Below are 23,818 nucleotides of genomic sequence, written 5' to 3'. Positions count from 1 at the left end.
AAAAAAATTAATATTATAAAAAATAACTAAGTTCGATCTATAATTTATATTATGTCATAATCAGTAATTAATATATATATATAAAGAACATTTTCATTGATTAAGTCTAAATAATTTCGTTCTTTGAAAGAAATGCAATTTGTATACACAATTTTTATTTCTATAATTTTTTAATTAAAGAAATTAAATCATTTGACAATAGAAACACAAGCTACTTAGTCAATTTAATCAATTGGTTGCGAAGTTTATGATTCACAGATGGTGGGATTTAACTGAGCGCTTAGTCTAACTAATTAAATATCCGCATTGCTATTATAGCCAATAAGCTCGCCTTGCCAAGTGAGCATTTCCAGCGTAATCATCCGTATTAAGCACACATATTGTTTCTCACCGCGTAGTTTCAACTAGCGTATTCAACTTTTTCTAGATTCGAGTCCCATTCAATATTTGCCCAGCATCCCGGGCTATGTTCCCGTTTATATAAGATACGGAGATGAACCGTTAGAGGGAATAAATCCCGAATTGGCTGAAGCTTTCAGAGAGACATCAAATTCAGTTAAGGTATCAATATTCCATTAATGCCTTTAAATACGAAAATAATTGCTACTTATTATAAGAGAAACATATCAATTTATCTTTAAAGTAAATCATAAGTGCCGCGTAAACTGAGATACAGTTTACTGCAGGGATGTTAATCTTATATCATATGATAGAATTTGCAGAAGATAGATCACACGCTTGCTCACGACAATTTCTCGCCTGACAATTTCAAAGACGACAGCATAGACATACTTTTGGAAGAATCAAAAAGAGAACATGATTATCCGTTGCATGTTCGAGCAGCGGAAAGTCGTTCATTCGCCACTGCCAACGATAACCAGTCAGGGGACTCTAACAAACCAAAGCTTCTAACCATTTATACATTACCTGATGATAATGAAAGCAGGCCACGTAGACGTTATCGAGGAAGATCTAGGCAAAAGAGTTCTAGAAAACGACCCGAATTTGAGGTAGAAATAATCAATAATTAATCATAATCGAAGTTAATCAAATCTATTTTTTTGATAAAGTTTTTAAACAAAATTGCAAAAAAATATCAAAAAACAGTTAATTTGTTAGTTTCGGAGAAATTTTAGAATACTATGCAAGAATGACTCAATATCGGTGATTCAATGAGCATTTATCATCCTATAATACCTTTTATCATTAAAAATAAAGATTACTTCATGTGAATTGTATCTGCGGCAAATAGCATTTAATTCCAAGGAAAAGAATTACTAATTTGAATATAACGCATTTTCAATTTCCGTACATTTATCTTGTTTGACGTTTACATATAATCTAAAAGAAAAATCTCTTTGAATTATATGATGTTGTTTGTCGCTTCATCGATATATGCGGCGACGCATTTAAAGATCCTATCATCAAGAATGATGATTGAGCTTTATAAGCCGGTATTAGAATGTGGAAATGAATAAACATCTTCGACTTATCTTTAACGCAACAATTAGAAAACGCTTTTCGTCAGGGTCAATTACTTTATTTATTCAAATCTTTCAATATATATATAAAGCTCAATACAAATAGGATTTCTATGTCGATAAAACGCCAAAAAAATGTTTAAATACAAAATTATGTATACTTGTTATTTGTAAAATAATAAATTTTTAAAATGTTCTATAGATTAATCCACTCTCCGACGAAGAAAAAGAAGAGTTGAAAAAACTGGCGATCGAGGTGGAAAAAGAAGAGACTAAACCGAATGAATTCTACGCTCCAAATCCCAGACATTCTGGATCATTCAAGAATGCACCCAATCAATATAGAATGCACAATTTTATCGCGCCAATGAAAGTGCAAGTTCCATTCGACGGAACTTTGGCAGATCTGCCAAAAATTTCTCAAAACAATGACTTTTCACAATTAGGTTACGATATCGCTACACCCGAAGCGGAGAAAGAGGAATTGCCAATTAAAGGGCAAGGTCCAGCTACAATTTGGTCTAATGTAAATAAATTATTGCCTATCGATTTGCCAAACGAAAATGAAACCAATAAAGATTTTACATCTAAAATTGAAAAAATTCAAAAGAAATCACTCGATGTGAAGATAGATCTGCTAGAAGTACCTCGAGATACAGATTGTTCGAAATCTTTGGATGAACACAATGTCACTGCAATTAATAAAAAGGAATCGCCTTTTAAGATACTAAATCCAACAAAAATTTTGTCAAATGTAGATAAAATCTCACCCATTAATTTTCCAAATGAAAATGAAATGAAAGACTTTACACAGCCTACCGACGAAAATGCAATGGATTAGGTGTTTAAAACTTTTTAAGCTCAATTTTTTTATAATTTATTTGTTACAATAATATCGGATATTCTTCTAATCATTTACATTTTTTTCCAATCATAGATTCTTTATCTATATCTTAATCATAGATTTCTTTAAAGAAATCTCAAGATAAAATATCTTTCTTGTGTAAACTTCACGAGAAAGCAATGTTTTCACATTTGTCTCGCTAATTTTCGATATTTAAGAGTAATTAAAATAATTTTTCTAAAAATTATTTCGCGAAGTTATTTTTGCACTTTAATTAAATCTATTACAAAATTCATTACACGGAAATAATTTTGACATATCTACGTATCTATTTATAATCGAAGAAAAGTGTAACTGATTGTAGATATCCTGTATGCTAAAATGATAAGCGTCAAGCATAAGCTACTTGCGTGAAAGGGAAATTTTTATAATTTTAGTTTGTATTATTTATGATAAAACTTCTTTATGCTATCATAAATACTTCATTATACTATGGATTTTACAGACTTTTAAATAGCTGTTACTGCTCCCGAGTTTGCACATTGTAAATTATGTTAATGACAAAACTATTGTGTAAAATTATTTTAAAATGTCTTTAATAAAATCGCTGTTGCAGAATTATTCACATTAGTGAATAAAAATATACATATATATTGAATTTTCCTCTTATATTCACTATATCCACCTACTATTTGTGTAAATATACAATTAGACAATAGCGTATATAAATAATATCGCAAGTAATATTAATTGAAACTAAATAAATCATTGAGAAAATAATACGCTATAATCAAATTTTATGCGACATAAAATATATACGATAATTTCCTTTACATTCTCTACGTACTTACTTTAGGCTACGGTCCACTTGACGCTACGAAAACTTCAGAGCATTTTTTTGATTGGTCAGTTAATAAAATTCTTGGTCAATCAAAAGTTTCGAAGCAATTGTCGCGTTAAGTAAACCGCATCCCTAATTCATCTATTTAACAATTTTATATATTGCTACTGATTTTTAATCGTGTAAAACAGACGGACACATTCACTCAATATTTTTATTGTCAACTATTTGTTACTATACGTATTAAAATAATGCTTTATTAATTACGTATATCGTAGTTCTCATGTTCGGTTTTAAAATTAAAATAGCCGGAATATTGAATCGATTACTTGCAGGAATGATAGGGTCGTTTAATTTATGAAGAGTATCGCCGTCGATGTTAACAACACACTACTCCTATGATCTTGAAAAAAATCTCTTACTCGAAAAAATAAACATTTTGCCCAAGATGTGCATACGAAAGAATATTCTCCTTCATCTTCGATATATATAAACGTCCCGTAGTTCGACAGTGAAATTTATCTTGTCCGATTCCGTTGCTTGATGAATTGTCAGAAATTTCACTGGAAGATAGTTTCGAAGACAGTTCTGTATCGACGTAAGACGTGTCGGTTCCATTAATATCCTTTATATAATATCCATTATAAATGGATCCATTATAAATGGTTTGCCAAATGTCTGACTGAAGCGGGATCCTTTTCAAATGATTGAACCTTAGCAATCTTTGATAAAGCATCGATCAAATAATCCATTCTCCTTGAAAACATTCCTTCATCTTCCTGATGACGCTTTGTCTCTTGATGACTGAAGAAGATTGGAATTTTCTGAGTTTCCATCGACGCTTCAAAATCATTAAATTTAAATAATGAATTAGATCCTGTGTTTGAAAGATTAATATCTTTCGCATCAGCATCTGTTCCTTTATTTTCCGCATCAATACTATTCACAGATGACCGATCGCTATTTATCAGAATAAAATCCGTCAACAGCAGGAAAATCATTAACCAGCTTATTGACATTGTTCTACTAATTGTAAGCTAACGGAATTTTCTTTGAGTGCGGCACGTGTGAATTAGTCTTCCTCGTTAGAAAGTGGCGCGAACAAGCACGCATCTGTGACGATTGCGGTTGTGTCGCGGAAGATACTGACGGAAAAAATTAAGCTCGCGTGAACGCACGAACGAACGAGATTCCTGGAAAACGACAAATTGGACTGTTATGTTCCACACCTTAACTCCCTGTGCATTGACCCTATCTCCTCTTCGAACGTCGCTTCCCACGAAATCTTTTTGTTCAAAAATATTAGAACACATTCAATTATTAATTTAAAATTATTAATTTATATTAAAGCTCTTGATAATGATCATTTATTAAGCAAAAAAATTATTCGTTAATTTTATAAGAATTGCACGAGAAGAAAAAATTTGTATTGACCGCTAATCCTATGCCATAATAGCAAATTCCATTCGCAAATTATTTACAGGTATAACAAATATTTATTCTTTTCTGTACTCGCTAAAACATTATTTGCAACAAATGCAAAATATTTATCAAATAATATGCAAATTTGTTTGTTATAATAAACAGCAAATTCGACAATTAGATGCAAGCCTTTTGCGTTCATCCAAAATCATTTTTCTCCATATGAGAATAAATTAGAGAATCATTATAAATTATTAATAAAAATTAATATATTGTTGATCGATATATTAGTTCAATTTTTGTTATTATTGAATGTTATTGAATTCACTTGTATTTAGAAATATTAAGGCATACAGTTTCAAATTTATCAAATAATGTTTATTTAAATCATTGTAAAAACTATATTATTTTTAAGTTTTAACAATTTTGTACAATTGTTAGAATTTAAAAATGACATAGTTTTTTTTCATTATAAAATTTGTGATTATATTTATCTTTCATTTTTTATCATGATTTATTTTTTCTGATTGTTTGTATATTATAAACGACTATGTAATCGAAAAATAGCTAAATAAAAAATAAAATAAAATCATCACAGATCCAGAAGAAGGTACGTTTCTTCGATTCAAAGAAATATCTTTGAATCAAAGAAACCTTTCTCTGGGAATAGTTTCCACAAAACTAATCAATATGTTAATACATGCATATATAATGTGTTATAACATTAATATTATGATATTATTAATCGATGTTTACTGAATAATAGCGTGTTATACTTTAAGACTAACTGCGTTCTCACAATATATGGTTATCTAAAAGATTAAAGGTTAGCAAGAAATTCGAATGTATTTCATTGATGAATTTCTTGATAATCTTTAATCTTTAGATAATCATATATTTTGAAAACGAGTCTAAGCGTGCTATAAGTGTAGAGTTTCCTATATACTTTGCAAAATAGAGTGAAATATTGCCGTATTTATATTAGGTGTAGTAAAAAGAAATCCATTATTTTTGCATGAAATTGAATTGAAAAATAATGGATTTCTTTTTACTACCTAATATGTTCAGACTCTTACCAAAGAGAAACTTGAGAGTAGACATCCCGACTTTTTCATGTACCAAATCTTGTAGAGTATGTCCACGTTTTTGTGATTCTTTTCTATTACGTGAATTAGACAAAGATGAATAATCAATCATTCGTCTTTAATCATTCGTCCTTGTTTAATCCACATAATAACAGAGAAGAACATAAAAACGTGAACATTACCTTATGAGATTTGGTAGATACATGAAAAAGACCGGGATGTCTACTTTCAGGTTTCTCTCTGCGCTCTTTATTGAAAGATCTCTAGACAAAGCAGATACAGAAATATATTTTATCAGCAGTAGATATTGTTGCACGAAACGTCACGTCGATGAAATATCGACGTATTATCATTTATAAATATAGGACACGTACGTCTTATCAATTTATAACGCATTACCGAATCGTTTGTTGCTTGCAAATGGAAAAAGTAGAAAGTGCATACAAGGACAATGATAAAAATAACTAACTGTATTGCCTGCATAGCGTGAATACACTGAGCGATGTATTCAACTGATTCAACAATTTCCTCACGTGACGAAAGGAGACGCATTTGTTTGACGGCTTTTTATACGAGTGTATCGAAGAGAAAAACTTTCATATGATTTTCTTGTAAATAACGTGATATCGCTTATCGAATTAGTAATATTAATCAGGTAATTCAACGATATTAAAAATTTGAAAAATTCGGTATCAATTTGACAATTGATTAGACAACATGACAGATTTTCTTTTATTTTTCATATAAAATACTTTGTAGTGTGGAAGTAAAATTAATTGCAAAGTTTCCTTAGTAAAAATAATGTTTACAAATTTAAAATTACAGTCGATGGGCACATGTAACATGATATAACCTCAAAATAATAATTAGGAATTGACTGTGTTGATTTTTGTGATAATTAATTGAGTATGTTGATTCTTGTTATAACAGATATATCTATTGACAAACACTATTTATAAATAAGACAACATGGCTGGACAACAACATCCTTTTCTATCTGGGTTTCCCAATGTGCAGCAGTCAGCTATGCGCACACAGTTTGGCGGTGGACAAATGGTTTCTGGTTTGATGGGACCACAGCAAGGGAGTACGTATTTGAAGAATTCTTTCCTATTTGTAATGTTTTCATTTGTTTTCATTCGTATATCGATATGTGTATCTGATTATACTGTATGTAATTTGTACATAATAAGAGAAATAGATATATGTCTATTTTTGTGTCTGTTTACTTTCAATTGATAGTCCTGTTTATTTATATCTCAACGTTAAATAAAAAATTAATAACTGGAATATTACTATGACTTCATCTTCAAAGTTAGAATCTTATACATTTTAACTGATTATCTCTGAGTAAGAATTTTTAATAATTTCAAGTAATTTTGAATTGCAAATTAGATTCTTCAGACATTAAGTATATATTAAGTGTATATCAATTTAACTATTATGAAAACAATAGATTATTTTTAATGAATTCTAATTCGTTTAAAAGCTATATTTAAAAAGTAAAATAGGTTGATTGATTAAAGGATTGGTATCTGTAGAAATATTTGTGAATAATATAATCTTTATAAAATGTCTATAATATCTTGAGAACAAATTATAAACTAGAAATCAATTAATAACTATTGTTTTAGATATGGTCAGCTCTCAACAATTTGGCATGGGAGTTGGAGTTGGAGTAGGTGTTGGTAATGTTGGATCTAATGCCATGGGAATGCCCAATTCCCAACAAGTCTTGGTACAACAGCAACAACAACAACAGTCCATGGCAATGCAACAACAAATGCAGCAGATGCAGCAGCAACAATTACAATTGCAGCAGCAGCAACAAGCTGCGATGGTTCAACAAAATAATCAAACGAATAATCAAGCCACAACACCACAGACTCCAGTACCACCCACACAGCCACCACCGCGACAACAGCAAACTAAGGAATTCAATACTGCTAGTTTATGTAGATTTGGACAAGAGTCTGTACAGGAAATCGTCAGTCGTACTTTAGAGCTTTTTCAAACTCTCAAAGTCCTTCAACCACCCAATGGTTATTTTTTTAACTAAATAGTTACAGTATCATCAAATATAGATTTTTTTTTATACATACATTATATCGAATGTAGGTACTGCACAAGGAGCGAATATGGCGAATGAGAAAAAGAAAAAAGTCTATGAACAATTGGAAATGATCAAAATAATGTTTAAACGTCTAAGATTAATATATGAAAAATGTAACGAGAATTGTCAACTGCAAGGAATGGAATATACGCATATAGAAAGTTTAATTCCATTAAAAGAGGAATGGGATATGAAATCTGATGAGAAAAAGACTTCGGAAGCTTACAGACTTAGTTGTGAGGAGAGAAAAGAAATTATGGAGGTGAGGCGAGAATAAGATTATATTATCTACATTAATACATAATTTTTATATCAAAATATCGATAAGAAATGGAGTCTATTTCTTTTTCAGCAAGTGATATTAAAGAATAGGCATATTAAAGAAATAATCGATCACCTAAGACGCATTATTTCGGAAATAAACACAATGTTAAATATGCGTCGATCTTAGGTTACCAAATAATATAAATAGAAAATTATGTTTATACATATTATTTTAAGAAACACATTAAAAATATAAATTTCTTTTTATAACATGTTTGACATTGTAATTTTCCTGCTTGTCACACCCTTCTGCCTTTCATTGATCGATATCAATGTCCATGTCTATGTCTAAACAAATTATGTCACTACTTCAAAGGATAACTTCCGATATCGTTCCCAGTGGTGTCTCCAAGTTTTTCACGAAAACTTTAGAGCATTTCACATCGCAACCTCTGAATTTGCCTGATATGTATGTGTTGTAAATGAAATTTTATTGATTTATCTACAAATATACCGATATAGTCGAGCATGATGAACACTAAATGATGTAAATAATTCGAGAAATTATTTACATCAACGTGAATAAACGATAGTTAATATTTTCTTTCCTTAATATTATCTTATCGCAAGTATTTCCTGCACAAATAATAATACTTCAAATTTTATTATTAAGTATTGTAAAATGAAACGGATTTGCTTTGATTAGCACAATATGATTTTAAGAAAAAGAAATATACTATAAAATTATTTCAGTATCTCCATGCACTTTACCGACAGAAATCGATTCGATTCTTTTGAGTTTGATTGAGAGGAAATAAAGATTAAACACGAACTTTCTTACCGATAGTGCCGACAGTAATGACACGCAGAAAATGTTCGCGTAGAAACGTACGGGCTTTTTATTTTTCCGAAGTTGCATATGCCAAATTGGATTCATTATATTCGAATTATTTTCGTCGAGTTCATTCATTTTTTGTCCAGGAAACGTTCCGTCTCAAGATTGATGCTATCAGACGTAATATCTCATGGCGGAATCAACAAGATCGCATGCACATCGAAGAGAATATTGGCGCTTTATTTGAATTCTGACAAAGTATTACCAGTCAATAGTTATAATGGTGTAATACCAGATAAACTATCCAACATTGAATTAAAGTTTAACGTAAGTCCACTATTGCATCAATATTATAAATATTGGGAACAATAAAAAAACATGAAAGTGAAGCAAAGATGAGCGTAATATATAAAATGTATGATGTCGGCTTATTGAAAGTAATTGTGAAAATAATCGTTAAAGAATTTCTAATGTTTTATATCAATAATTGAAATATGTAACAATTGATTTAAATAGCTTGATCCTACACTTTGTTTCTATAGAATTTTTTATAAAAAATTTTTAAGTATATAATGCGAAAGAAAAAAAACAGAAATGTTACGTAATGTATTAAACTTTCTGTTTAATACATTATGTAGAATTTACATAATTAGAACAAATAGTTTTAATTTTAATGAAGTTTATTTACTCCGATTTATAAGATCTCTCCGAATATGAAAGTTTTGAAAGTAGTCGAGTACAATGAAATAATCTCGGGTATCCTACATCAATAGCCCACATTCTTCTATGAGAGGCGTAACTGCCACGATCAGGAAGCTTACAATTAGATCGATGCAATTACCATAGTTATAACGATATCTGCTACAAACACACTTTCTCGCAGTCAAACATGAGGGCGACCCGCAGTTTTTTAATTTCGTCGGACAGTCTACGCGATGTCACCTCATTTTCGTTCCGATCACGACGCGGTGACGATGGGTTCCCTCATCATTGTTTTAACCGTCTTCGCTGTATATTGCAGTGGTAAACAACTATTCGACACTCGAGCGATATTTCAATGTCGATTCTGTGGCTACGTCGTATGAATTCATCTCTCCGACTCCAACGACTCTTTTTGTTGCAGCGGTGTATTGTGACACACTTCCGACTAAGGTCGCTAAACCAGAAGATACCGTTCTCCTCGAAAGAAACAATGCTAGTCATGCGACAATTGAGAAGGGAACCTTTTGGAAGAATCTCAGTCTATCGAAACGCAAACCGACGAAAGTGATAGAGTCGAGGAATCTGGATAACATAAACAACGGTATGGATAAAAGGAAAGGGCGATTTTTAAGTAGTTTAGCCTTTCTAACTGGTCTCAGCTTCGGTGAATTAGCCACCGTGGCATCTTCCACTATGAAGAATATCGCTAAGATACCACAAATGCTTAGCATAAATCTAGGTTCTTCCAAAACGTCACCGTACTTCGCCGCCTATTATAGTCAATATCCATATACTCCCTTGTTACCTTATCCGCTCATTTATCCCGGTGCCTTTGGACTCGCGCCGATGATTGACGCCGCGAAACCCCAGACGTCGCAGAACGATTTAACGCCGCAAGTGATAAATCTGTTCGACAATAGACCGAACGATATTGCGGAAAATAACGAAGACTATACAGATGCAGAGACGTCCAACGTGGGCAACGGGGCTGATGATCGCATAAGATTGCGAGCCGAAGCTGATCGAAACGCGGAAGAGAAGGTAAGAATATAATAGATCTCGGCTCGTGCCGCGATGAGCAAATAGAAATTAGAGCGGAAAGCCACGCGACGTTTTATCTTGATGTGCATCTCACTCAACAAAGAGAGTACCGTGCTTTCTTATAAACTCCAACCATTACTCATACCAATTAATTACACGAAAGTATCAATAATATATTTGTTTTTATTAATACTTATTGTTAGAGCAAGAGCATACAACAAAGTGTCGGCCATCATTGTTGTGTTGTTTATGGTTAAACAATTAAAATTGTTCAAATTAATGAAGAGGGCCTCGTATTCAATCAAGGCAAGTCTTTATACCTAACAATACATCGTTATGAAATTTAATGTTGTGATTTTTTAAATTTTCAGTTCACACCGTATCAATTACTTGTCAGAAATATAATTTTAGAATGAAATTGGAATATATGTAATATTACAAATTAATTTAACAAGTAATTTACTATTATTATTACTAAGCATCTTTAAAGCATTGTAAATAATTTCATTTAATTAAGATTATGTTATATACAAAATCTATGTGCGTTACATACAAAAATTCCCGTGGAACTTTCTTTGAACAACAATTGGCCGGCACTTTATCTGTCATGTACTCTTGCTCTTACTGTGTACATTTGTTTAATCTATAACATCCTAAACAAAATTCTAGAGCGAGTTTTAAAGTTTTTGTATTATTTATATCCGATAAATGCCGACACGTATTTTTTGTATTAGGTTTACCGCTGGATCTATTTGTGCGAGAACAGGTCATCTTATCGCGTATGCTCAGATAATAACATAGTGTACGACAGGTGTTCTTGTGACAAATGATTAAGGCTTCATTTGCCTTTCGTAGCTTCCACGCGTGAACGACTAGACGTGTGCGCCTGTAATTTCATTTGGCCCATAATGCATACGTGTCAAGATAACGCGCGCATTAAAGTATTGGTTCTTAAACGGAGCAGTATCGCTTGTATAAAGTCATGCGTGTAGTCGCTAATCTCGTAAAAAATTATTCCTTTACTTCGTTTCTATTTTAAGACGTACAACATAACTTTGTTATAAAACATACAACATAACTTTTTTTATAACTTTGTTATAAAAGATAACATTTTTATAATATTCTAATAACGAAAACAATGCCTTTTTTTTATCAACATAATATTGTGTATTATACTCTGATTCTTTTATAAAAATATATTCATTTATACCTGATTTGTGACTTTGTATATTAATTCATGTTATTAACAAATAATATTAACAAATTCATGCACGGAAAGAATGTAGCTATAAATACAAGTTTAAAAATAACTTTTGTTTGAACCATCAAAAGAATTGTGTAGGACACTTAAACTAATTGTTAGAATAAATTGTTACAGCATTGTCATTAATGTTCTACATAATTATTTTAATGATTCAGTAAAATTATTTTCAGATATATGTATCTAACTACATTTCAGATACTTCAGCAAAATCATTCTTTTCTTAATAAACAAGTATTATTAACAAATTTCACTAGAATACGATACGCGGATGTAAAGAGGGTCAACGGAGACGAGCCAATGTGAAAGAAACAGCCAGAGAGCGTGAATATCTTCACGAGAATGCCGTTGATTTGCGAGCAAGCTCGAATTTTCACCGAGTTCAGAATTCGACGGAAGAACTAGATAATGATACAACATCAGATAAACCTACTATGAGACCAAATACTACTACGACAATTTTACCTGACAATACAACGCATCACCACCATCATCATCATCATCATATCTTCCCGGGATATTATGGTGGGTATCCACAGAATATACACCACGTGGATCTCACAACATCGCATCCTTACAATCAGATCGGTTACAATGCACCGGATGAACATAATTTTTATCAAGACGACAAATATAATGTCTACCAAAGCTTTAATCCATCTCTTTCGGCGCCATTCCCATCCGATCAACCAAACGAATTCGCAAGCACGGATTATAACAGAGTGTATCCTTCTGGATATCCACCATTAAATATCAGTGACGGTTTTATACCTCTAAAATAAATGATATTCTTTACAAAGCTCATTAACGTCTATTATGAAGTAGATCATGTCTAATGAGTTTATAAAAATAAGAATGTATTTTTAATTAAAAATTACTTATACAAAGTTAAAATAATTTTTAAGCTAATTTAGTATACAAATTGATAGTGTGTTTATATATAAGATTGCAATTTATTACGTACCTACTATGCATTATAATTAGTTTTCAAGTTAGTTGTATTAAAATTTCGAAAATTTTTAGAAACGCTTGATATAATTCGTAATTTTGTAATTCTGGTAAAACCGACATATTTTTGTTATAATTTTTAGTTTCTATGTATAATTTTATTTTTGATACATTAGTAAGCATGTTTTTTTCTTATACATTTTTTTTAATTATACAATTTAGGAAAAGGTAATTATTCATGAAATACTTGTGGCATTAATTAACAAAAAACAGAAATGCATATTGTACTGTCAATTATTGAAATATATTGCCTATCAGTTTTATCTAGTTGCATTTTTACTTATAGCATCCTTACCAATTTATATATAAATGTAATTATTACCTTACAATTAGTAGATTTCATATGGTGCATTTGTTTTTTTTTTAATATATAATTTCTTATAAATACTCTAGAGTCTATTTATATGTTATTAATGATTATTTATGATTAGTATACAATTCTTATCTATGGATTTAATTATTGTATGGAAAAATTATTTATAAAGTTAATGAAATACAATCTGGAAAGAAAATAGAAATTGGATAAATAATGTTTTATGCATTTACGTATAAACATTTTGTATCGAATAAAAATTACGGAAAGTTATACGAATAATTAGACATTATTTGTTGTAGTAGGTAGTTTAATTACACTATTGTCCATAACATATTTTTCCATTCTTTTTTAAGTAATTATTTACATTATTACTAGAACACTGAAAAAAGCCTTTGAATAATTATATCAATCTACAAATTTTTAGATCACATCACTGCAGGTCAATTTTGATTCGTAACTGACAACATTATTGAAGACAATTTCAAGACGCGTGTAAAAATAATAACTCTCCACGAGAGAGAGAGAGAGAGAGAGAGAGAGAGAGAGAGAGAGAGAGAGAGAAGTTTGTATTCTCGATAATACAAATTTCTACATATGTGACTTGTTTGAACAATTGTTCATAAAGTTACACAGTTGTTCGAGATTTTGCATGAGCCGATCAATAAAATGATAATCCGTTAATGGTGTTCAAGTGTCGTTGATTGGCGTAAGTAGCACGACACTTGAACACTATTAACGGAACCATCGGAAATATACGGATAATAAATAAATAACTGTTCCGTCGGAGTCTCAACCAATTGGACGTCGTCGTGCGCAAGGAAGAAACCTGTTTTATTTTCGGACGAGTTTGGAGGGCTGGGCTCCTCATCTATTTCGAGAAGGCCGCCAACCGCTGGTATTGTGTCTCTAAAGACGCCGGTACTTTGCAGCTTTCGCGCGTAATTTTTCAGCTGGCAGATTTTTATCTAAATCGCGCATCGACATTCAATTCATGATAAGCAAAGCAAAAATAAAGAATAGAGATACAGAAATACAGAAGAAAATAATATCCTGATGTATTACCTTCATTTTTAAAATGATACAAATATCATTAATAAAAAATATTATCATATTCTAAGTAAAAGGACTATCATATTATAATTAAAGGGATACTATTAAAATTGTGAAATAAAATAATGCATATTCAGAAAAAATGTAGGTTGCTAAAGATGCGATGAAAAAAGTACAGAAAATGTGTGGATACGATATGTAAATGCGTGTACCCGGATATTTAATTATTGTCATCGTTGCGCTTTCGCTTTTAACACACCGGGTCGGGCGGCGAGTAGGGTTTCAACAAGTCGCGCGTGCCTCTGTCTCAAAGTGCGTGTGAAAGATGGGAGTTTTACAGGCGGGTGAGTCAATCGCGAAACTCTAACATGCCGCGATTACAGTAATTTCCCTCGATCGTTACACTCTCGGCGTGACGCGCATGTATACGATACGTCGCTCGCCGATTCCGTAGGTTCGCGGCGCGGTTATGTGGGTGAACCGTGCCAGCATTGCGTGCGCGATTGTGCAATAAACACGATGTAGGAAATGATCAGCACTTCCTTCGCGGAAGTGCTAAGTTTTCTTTAAAAATGACGATGCTACAGGGCGCCACGTGGCCGGCCGATTTAATGCCCATTTCTCTCGGATGTATCATAAATAATTCTGTTTTTCAAAACACATGGCTCTCACGTAATAAGCTTCATTTAGAACGATATCTGTAAAACATTTTCGAACGAATTATCATAGAAATGATTAAGAAAAAAATCTGTTTGCCAGGTGATCCTTTCAACATGTCGTTTCCTCATAAACTTCGCGATTTTACTTGTGTTTTGTAACGTATTTCTTTACACATTTAAGCACGATTGTGATAATTTTAACGATCCGATTTAACGATTGTTCATAATCTTATATCTTTTGCAACGACAAACGCAAGTTTGTCCGCAGTAATTTTTTATTTTTAGATTACAACTGCTATAGAATATACAAAAGTATATCTTTAATTTTCGAGCAAATAATTCTATGGACAGGATGAATATATTGTATACTCTGGAAAAAATGTCTGGCTGGATTAATTAAACTTGTGGTTAAAAATGAACGATTCAAAATTTTCTGGTTAAACGTACTAGAATTCTAATTATAATAGAATTCTAATTAATATAATCAGAATGTTATGGTCCGTCCATTTCCAACTAGACATTTTTCTCAGGCTAAGATTTAGTGTTATTTTCAAGACCGAGATTTTATCGATTGTGTCACATATCTATGAAATCGTACTAGATCGGGTCTCTTTAAATCTAAATATATACCGGGTGTCAGAGTTGAATGCCCTGGGATTTCCGGTTCTTGGCATGGTGTGCACTTCGCTTTTCTCCCTTCACAGTCCTTTTTATTTTTCGTGCAAGCACTTACGCGTCGTCTCTTCGTATCCTCTCCTCATACTCACTACTTTCTGCTACCAGCGATCTCGTTTTTTTTTCCACGCGAAACCCAATAGCCTTGTATCCTCTAGGATACTCCAGGACTATTTCCTGCGAGAATGCGCCGGTTGAGCCGGATGGGAAACCGCAAATGTAGAGCCCCATGGTCCCACCTTTCAGTGATACCGTATACGCAATAGCATATATATTTCACATAGGAAATAGTAGCTTGAACTTTTAAGTAAAAAATTATTCATTCAAATGATATACATTTTAGATACTTAAATAGATTCTTTTGAATATGAACTCTTTTACTAAATATTATTCTCTAAATTCTTTGGAGTAGAATCTCACTCTAAAAGAAAATATAAATAAATATAAATAAAATTCATCTTCAAATTCATTTCACTCTTAACAATTGAACATTCTGCCATTCTTTTTGAAAACTAGAAAAATGTTCTTTAAAGAGATTCTACTTTAAAAAATTCCAAGAGTATATTTGATTATATCTTATTTCGATGATTATCATTCATAATAAAATAATATATTTATAAAAATATAATTAGATTCAGAAATTCTCTCAAAGTTATAGTTAAATATCGCATTTAATAATCGTGTGTAATAAAAGTATTACAGAAAGCTGTAATTTTATGGCAGTTTTGCAAAATTATTCAGAGTATTTTGATGGACTTTTCGGATCAGGTACTTCTCAAGATTCGTTTCTTAGGATTTGAAAGGGTGCTTCACTCATCGCAATGTGGACGCTAATAAAATATTGCCGAGTCGTACGCACGTGCATCATGCACACAGAAGCGAAACGGTTCGTTCGGTGTGGTAAATGCACCACGGTTGGGTAAGAACCCTGGTCTCGTATATGGGGAACGACAGAGGAGAGACAGCTGTGGGGCAGCTGGCAGCGCGTGCCATGAACCTATGGGGTCTCCTTCGAGCGCGGACGCGACGGACGATGATATCCTATATTCCGTCACACGTAAGTAACGGCAGGTTTCGAACAATGCGACGTTCCCGAGCTTCGTCTATCCTTCGCTCAAAGGGAACGTAGCTGGGCAGCTACGAATTATCGCTGCCTGGTTGCCTGCCCCCGGAAGCACCGTATAATAAAACTCCTTACAACAATTATTGTTTGCATAATGTGTATAAGAAGCACCATGGAACACTATTACTCTTCTTATTGATTTTCATAATCGTAAGGTCTTTACTGATGAGACATGAAATCTGTCTCTCTTTCTCAGTGAAGGATAATATAGTAAAATTCATGAAACTGTACATAGAAGAATTGCTTTTGTAGAAAAGTTATTTTAATTCAACAAAATTACAACAAATTTACATTTTTCCGAAATCATAAATTATATAACAAGTCTTTATAAGTTTGTTAAAAAGATACAATTTGTTAATATCTTATTGTTTCATGTATTTGATACTTAATGTACAAAAATAAAATTAACGTAAAGATTCTTGATATAGTTTAAAAAAATAAATCGTTCTACAATGCGGGATGCCGGATATCCTGCATTTTCTAATTCTAAGATAATATGCATTCATTTTCTGTTTGTATTGCATTTGCAATGTTCGTACAAGGCGCATTGAAAAGGTGCACTTTCCTCGTGAGTTTTTCATCGGCTCGAAAGAAAAAGGATCAGCGAGTTCAAAGCTTTCGGGGGAGAACGTTTCAGGCCAGCGAACATCTGCCGTCGTCTGCAACGATAATAATTCGAACAGCTGATGCTCGTCCGCGGACCACCGCCTCGCCTCGTAGATCCCTTAGAATCGCTTCGCTTTGTTATGCATTTTCGTAAGAGAAATTCTCGCGGAATAAAGGAAGACATTTCGATATTTTCGATCTTCTACTCTAATAAAACTCTTTTAATAATTACAGTTTTCATAATAAATGCTATATAAATATTCTCTCATTTATTAAGATGCATTTTCAATATATGAATTATGAAAAATTAATCTCATAAATATTAGTATTTTCTCTACGCAATAGTTTGTAATAATAATTCTAATTGTGATTTTATAAAATCTGCCTACCAATAAAAAAAAATAAATAAATTTTATAAATTTCATAAATCTATGTTCTATATAATAGAATAAATCATAAGTGAAAGTTTTGTGTTCGATACAGAAGCATGTAAATTAACAACAGACCAATTATGTAAATCGTCAAAGTTATGATGGAGACGCGTAAAAAATCTATAGAAAGTACAATACAAAAATATCCCAAAAGAGAAAAGATCGAACGATTTGTTCACGATTATGCCGAGTCCCTGTCGCGCACACGTGCTTCTCGGGACAATCGATCACTCGATAACAAGTCATTATCCTGCTATGCCCGCGAGAAATATCTCAAAATCAGCGTTGTCGAGTATCGCGTGAAAATACCGATCGGTCCCGCTTTTTGAATTTCAGCGCTCATGTTTCCTGGATATGGAGCTGCTTGCGTGCGCACGTATCCGTGCACGAGAGTGGGAATAGATGTCGGCCAATCGAGAGCCTCAATGGCAGACCAACTGGCAAGGAAACTGGCGAACTGAAGCGCCGTGTAGTAGCCGCGGCAACTCAAACGGAAGACCTAGCACTCGCACGTGGGCTTTCATCGGCGTCGGTTGCGTTTTGGACGCGTTCACGGTCACAAGAACTGAGCCACCGTTTCATACCGCGTGGTGACTGTAACGTGAACTGACCGAATACAATACGAATCATCCTTGATGTAAAAAGGTGCCTGCGGTTTTCGCGAGTATTTCTTTAATCGAGTCGAATAGTCGTTTTTTCCGAAAGTGTATCGTGCTTCATATAGATCACGAAGATTCTACACAGGCGGAAGGATTCCTAACCTTGGTGTATAACTGTTTGTGTACCATCACATATTGGGATTATCACGGCGTAGTGCAACAGACAGACGTACATAGTGCGATACACATGTAAGTGAGCGAATTATTTAGCACTGATCGTTAATGAAAATTCCCTAGAAAAATGGACTTCCGGAAACTATATTATTACAACCGAAATAGAAATTTTCAATATATTCGATACTTATATCAATTTGAACCGATTTCGTAATTGCTTTCAGAAGATGCGATTAACTTCGGTAGATTCCACTTCTCTTCGATCGATCTATTTTCGATCCGCTGTTATTCCTTTTGAAAATAGCACACTTGGCTACGAGATAACTCGTAAAAAAGTCATCGGTCTTGCGTTAGCATATGTCATATTTAATGCATATCTTGTGCAAAACTGCCTATCATCGTGCTCGTTATAATGAATTTTTGGTATTGCGCGGCTCATTAGCGTTGATAGCTATCATTAATGTTAATTAATGATAGTTAATTGCTATCGTTATGGCGTATCGCTTCACGCAATTTTCACATCGCGGCTTTATGATTGTAAAAATATTCGGTGTTAAGATCGAGTGTAGATTAATTTCTAATTTCTGAGCATACAAATAAAAGTTTCTTTTTGTTCGAATTAAGTCTAATTATATCAACATTATTTTAACCTTAAACGAGGTTTAAAACTCTTTCTCTCTCTCTTAGCTTTAAAAAGAGAAAATTCTAAGCTTCACTGAACCCCTTTGCCACGTTTTTTTGTTGTCGAATCGGAAAATAATTATTTTACAAATAAATATTTTTGCAAAAATATGAATCAAAATTATTTTTTTCTAAACAAGTATCTACTGCATAACAAATCAAATATGATACATAAAATAAGTTTATTAAATTAGTGTTATTAAATTAATAAAAACCAAAGAAGGAAAGATATAATTACACTATTACGGAAAGGATTAAAGTCAAAAGACTTATTCGCGTCGCATGCTCTAACATGCTCCAACATACTCCAACATGCTTCTACCATAACTTCTAGTTCCTACTCATTTCAACGAGCACGTTGAAATAAATAAGAACTATGGTAGGAATCTGCTAAGCCTTGATGTTAGAAATCTAAGATTTTGGACAGAAAAAGAATCAACAAATCATTTGAACTTTGGTCACATAACCAATGCAATTGATCAATTCTTTCTTCATCCAAGATCTCGGACCGATTTCTAGCATCGTGGACATCGGACTTTTAGAGTATGTTGAAGCATAAGACATGAATAAACTTAGGGTGCGTTCTGAGCATGAATCATATGATGTATCATTTGTCCTTGTTCACAAATAAAGGATAAAATGATGCTTCATGTGTAACACACTCCTAAAGTAACGTTGGTGCAATTGGGTCTTATTCGTATACGTGTATATTCGTATTATTATTTCCTGTATAATTGAGATATCATTGAAAAAATTTCTGATTGAATTTATTAGAAGTCTTGAGATAACCGCGCGCGGAATTCTTGTTGATATAATATTTCTGATAAAATCTGCTAGAATTCTTATTTTTATCAGAATAATTGTATCAGTTAGAATTCTAGTTCTCTCTCAATTAGAATTCTAGATTTAAATTCTGATTTTCCATCAGAGTTACTATTTAATCCTAAACCATTTTTTCACGATTCACGATTAAGAGTTTATATTTGAATTCCATAAAAAATTATGAGACTTTTCAGTGATTTAACACTGGAAGATCATTGAATGTTAAGAAACAAGTATCGGAATAATAGAAAAAAAATACGATCAGCGTCAAGCAAAAATAATCAATCATTTAAATGAATGACGAGTTATAACAATAATTGCAGCCATTGTATGCGGCTGCTTTATCCTTGGAAGATATGAAGCATTATTAGTTATGAGGGAAACACTGTCATCACTGCTCACTCATTCGCCTTTGCATATCGCGACACTGAGATGCACCGATAAAATTGGATGCATCGCCTCGCAAGCAACACTAGCGTGCACTTCCCTGGATCCCGCGTGACACATACGGTCTACATATACGATCAGTCGGCACGAAAGATCGGCGCCTCGCCGAACTGAATCCGATTTTGCTGTACGTGGCATGTAAGATCGCGTGGCGCGCGAATTTGTGTGCGCAGGAAATTCTGTTTATCCGTCCGCGAAACTGCGCGGTGGCGCGTGGCCATCTTGCACGTTCGTAAAATGGTCTGCTTCTTCTCTCAGCTGTCCCCTCTCAACCCCCGTTCAACGGCCCGATCGTCGCGACAAAGGGCGACCGGCACGTGTTCCCCGATGTTTATTAATAAACCCCGACGGTCGTGCCCGACAATTTTGCCGAGCCAGTACGTCTGGAAACGGACGCAGGTGATAGCGCTTCTGGCTGAAAAATTGCTCAGAGTGACACCCATGGTTACGAATAGCCTATCGTTCATAGTACACAGAAAAACGTTTTGGATACATGAAAAACAATTTATTAAATCTTAATAGATACTTCTTTGAATAGTAAGTAAAGTAAACATTTACTTACAATAAATATCTAATAAATAAATGATAGTTAAATGATACAAGTTAACGGGGTTTTTATATCAAATATATATTTTCATTTAATAAATACATATTTATTTAAAATTCTATTCAAACAAATATTTATTATATAATAAATTATTTATTAAAATTGTATACGTAAATATATAACAAATAAAAGTTTAAAGTTTGTAACAGTCGAGATTCGATCATTACATTTATTAAAATTTTTTTCAGTGTACTTAAATGAATTAATGTAGCCTTTAAGATTATATTTATATATTTATATATCAAAAAATGACACTTAAATTTCAGATTTAAATTAAGACAATGTCAAAAATTAATGTATATTTAAAAATTAATTTTCTTCACTCAATACATATGATAATTCAAAATAAGCTAATCATGAAAATGCTCTGGAAGCAATTCAATCAGAATCACATCTAACTGCTTTTCTTTTCCATGGAAAGCGCGTGAAAGAAACTTCATAAGTTTGCATAAGAACGTGGAAGTTATTTACTCGCGAAAGTTTGCTACGATTTTTCTGCTCATCTTATCTTAATAGGTAACGGGACTGGTCTAAGTCGAGTTATGTTAATGTTCGATGTTCTTTCGGAAGTTCTTTCGTTAAGTTTTATGAATTTTATGAAAGGTCCTAAAAGTTGAATGCAGAATCTATTGCCCATATAAAAGGCCTGTATCTTTCTACCTCTCTACCAAATAATAACGAGAATCAAAATAACATTAATTACTTAAATTTAACTAATTATTTAAATTTTTATTTATGCTCTTTTGATAAAAACGAAACTTCTAAAAACATCTATGTATGTTTATAATTATTGTATGTTTATAATTATAAGCTAATTATAAAATAATAAAAAAGATTGATATAATACAATAAAAAACATTTTACTAAATTTTAATAAATTTTGCGCGTGCGGTGTGTGTGTGTGTGTGTGTGTGTGTGTGTGTGTGTGTGTGTGTGTGTGTGTTTAAATAGTTTATCAAATAAGTATTACTCAATAAAAAAAGTGATACTTAAATTAATGGTTTTTGTATCAAATAAATATACATTTACATTTAGTAAATATTTAGTTAAACAGTTCAAATAAATATTGATTAAAATTTAGTAAATTTTTTCAGTGTAAATTATACCATGTATACGTTTTATAAAATCAAGTCACGACAGATATAATATAATATCTACATATATATTAATTTTACTATATTTATATTATAAAGAATGTTATAAAGAATGTGACATAACACTGCTAATTTGAAGCGCCTTATGAAGTTGTTAATCTCTCTAATAGCACGGAAAGAGAACTTTCTTTTCTCTTTCTTTTTTCGGCATTCAAACATGTGATCGACAATGTACTGTTTTCTAGCCGATATCTCTGATATAAAAAAATATAAACCATGTAATTTTCACGCTATCGACGGACAAGTAGCGCATAACACTTCTTTAGATCCCGCCCGCGGATCGCCGTATAAACTTTCAGCAGACGTACAACGTTTATTGTCAATCGTGCTTCAACAAGTGTTCCTACATGAGATGCAAACAATTTGATAATGACGTTATCGCCTGCGTAGCGAGGCTCGCATACAAACGTATAAACTTGCCGCAACAAGTTTTGCAGAAAGATGCGGACACATGCCAATTAGTATCTGAAAAAGAGAAATTGTTTTGAAATTTATTTGACAACTATACGTATAGGATGTACACTTGTAAAGTCTGCGGAAGAAAAAACGGAATACACAAATTCATTCTAAAATTGATTACGTTTATATAAACGTTTATATAATATAAATATGCGTGAAGCAGAATAATTAAATATATAATTCGTCGTAAACAGTTGTAAAATTAAAACAATGAAAAGTTACATTATATCCTAATTATAAGTTTAAAGGCATCAGAATTCTCATTACGACGTTTAGACGTTTTTCATTATCTGATTAACTTACTATAATTTAAGACTTAATTTTACTTAACTTAATGATTAAAAATGTTTTTCTAGCACGATTAATCACTAAAGTAATTTTAGTTTATAATAGTAACATTATAATAGTAACATTAAGGTCTAATTTTTTATTTTCTGGTTAACTAATGGTAAGACTTAACTTGATGATTTATCCAATGAGCTTCATTTATGATAATGTCGTAGATGAGATTCATTGGATAAAACATCAAGTTAAGCTTAATCATAACTTAACCGGATAATGAAAAATTGAACCCAACAGTTGTTCACAAAACTATCAGTTTGATGATTAACCACAGATAGAAGAATACAATTTTTACATTATCATCAGATTAAGCCTAACCATAAATGAATCAGCAAATGAAAAACTGAGTCTTAAGATCAGATTTGTTTTTAGATTAATGCATTTTTCACTTGCACTTCTCTGCAATTAACTTGCGTATATCCGATATCTTTTCACGAAACCTGACGAAAATTATGCGTCACGTGTTTTTCAAAAGATTGGCCTTCTTTGTGACTTTGGCCGAGAGGATATTTTCGCGAGTGCTTTCATGAAATGCATGGCAATTGGCCAGTGCCGAACAACACGCTCGACACGACCAAAAGATGATGACGTCTCTACGTTATGCGTCGCGATGGGAACTTGTCGCCAAAGTGCAACGAGTCCGAGAAGTACATTCTTCTCGTGCACTACAGGGTGTCCGCATAGTCCACGTGTGAGCTATTAAAAACCAGTGTTTCTCAACGAGTAAGTATTCGCGAACGCTTTAAACATTCCGCGAAGTTTTTGTCATAAGCAAG

At 32.5% G+C, this 23,818-nt stretch overlaps 4 protein-coding genes and 1 pseudogene across 7 annotated transcripts in view; 4 read left to right on the top strand and 1 right to left on the bottom strand.

Moving 5' to 3' along the window:
• LOC108694037 overlaps nucleotides 1-2,954 on the top strand; it is a 3,445-nt gene extending 491 nt beyond the window's left edge. Inside the window, exons 2-4 of one of the 2 annotated variants that reach the window (XM_018203289.1) lie at nucleotides 428-561; nucleotides 723-1,010; nucleotides 1,684-2,954. In XM_018203289.1, the coding sequence (XP_018058778.1) occupies nucleotides 428-561; nucleotides 723-1,010; nucleotides 1,684-2,322 (1,061 nt within the window). In that variant the 3' untranslated portion in view covers nucleotides 2,323-2,954. Of the gene's footprint in view, nucleotides 1-427; nucleotides 562-713; nucleotides 1,011-1,683 lie in introns of both variants that reach the window. The other variant, XM_018203288.1, reaches the window with a different exon arrangement.
• Nucleotides 2,955-6,047: 3,093 nt separating this feature from the next.
• Nucleotides 6,048-8,322, top strand: LOC108694045 (mediator of RNA polymerase II transcription subunit 30-like). Its single transcript, XM_018203296.1, has 5 exons — nucleotides 6,048-6,328; nucleotides 6,604-6,760; nucleotides 7,308-7,715; nucleotides 7,792-8,048; nucleotides 8,139-8,322. The coding sequence occupies exons 2-5, from the start codon at nucleotides 6,643-6,645 to the stop codon at nucleotides 8,235-8,237; spliced, it is 882 nt and encodes a 293-aa protein (XP_018058785.1). The 5' UTR covers nucleotides 6,048-6,328; nucleotides 6,604-6,642; the 3' UTR covers nucleotides 8,238-8,322.
• A 44-nt stretch (nucleotides 8,323-8,366) lies between these two features.
• LOC108694004 lies at nucleotides 8,367-8,988 on the bottom strand (annotated as a pseudogene).
• An 832-nt stretch (nucleotides 8,989-9,820) lies between these two features.
• Nucleotides 9,821-13,160, top strand: LOC108694049. Its single transcript, XM_018203301.1, has 3 exons — nucleotides 9,821-9,908; nucleotides 10,009-10,628; nucleotides 12,147-13,160. The coding sequence occupies exons 1-3, from the start codon at nucleotides 9,821-9,823 to the stop codon at nucleotides 12,669-12,671; spliced, it is 1,233 nt and encodes a 410-aa protein (XP_018058790.1). The 3' UTR covers nucleotides 12,672-13,160.
• A 5,082-nt stretch (nucleotides 13,161-18,242) lies between these two features.
• Nucleotides 18,243-23,818, top strand: part of LOC108694083 (RNA-binding protein 24-like) — a 31,205-nt gene continuing 25,629 nt past the window's right edge. For 2 of the 3 annotated variants that reach the window (XM_018203375.1, XM_018203373.1), the window contains exon 1: nucleotides 18,243-18,605. The gene's annotated coding sequence lies outside the window, so the exon portion shown is untranslated. Of the gene's footprint in view, nucleotides 18,606-23,691; nucleotides 23,766-23,818 lie in introns of those variants that run through there. The other variant, XM_018203374.1, reaches the window with a different exon arrangement.

This window comes from Atta colombica, unplaced genomic scaffold, assembly GCF_001594045.1.
Source record: "Atta colombica isolate Treedump-2 unplaced genomic scaffold, Acol1.0 scaffold112, whole genome shotgun sequence".
NCBI classification, from domain to species: Eukaryota; Metazoa; Arthropoda; class Insecta; order Hymenoptera; family Formicidae; genus Atta; species Atta colombica.
Note: the sequence above shows the minus strand (reverse complement) of the source record. Positions and strands in the feature narration are given on the sequence as shown.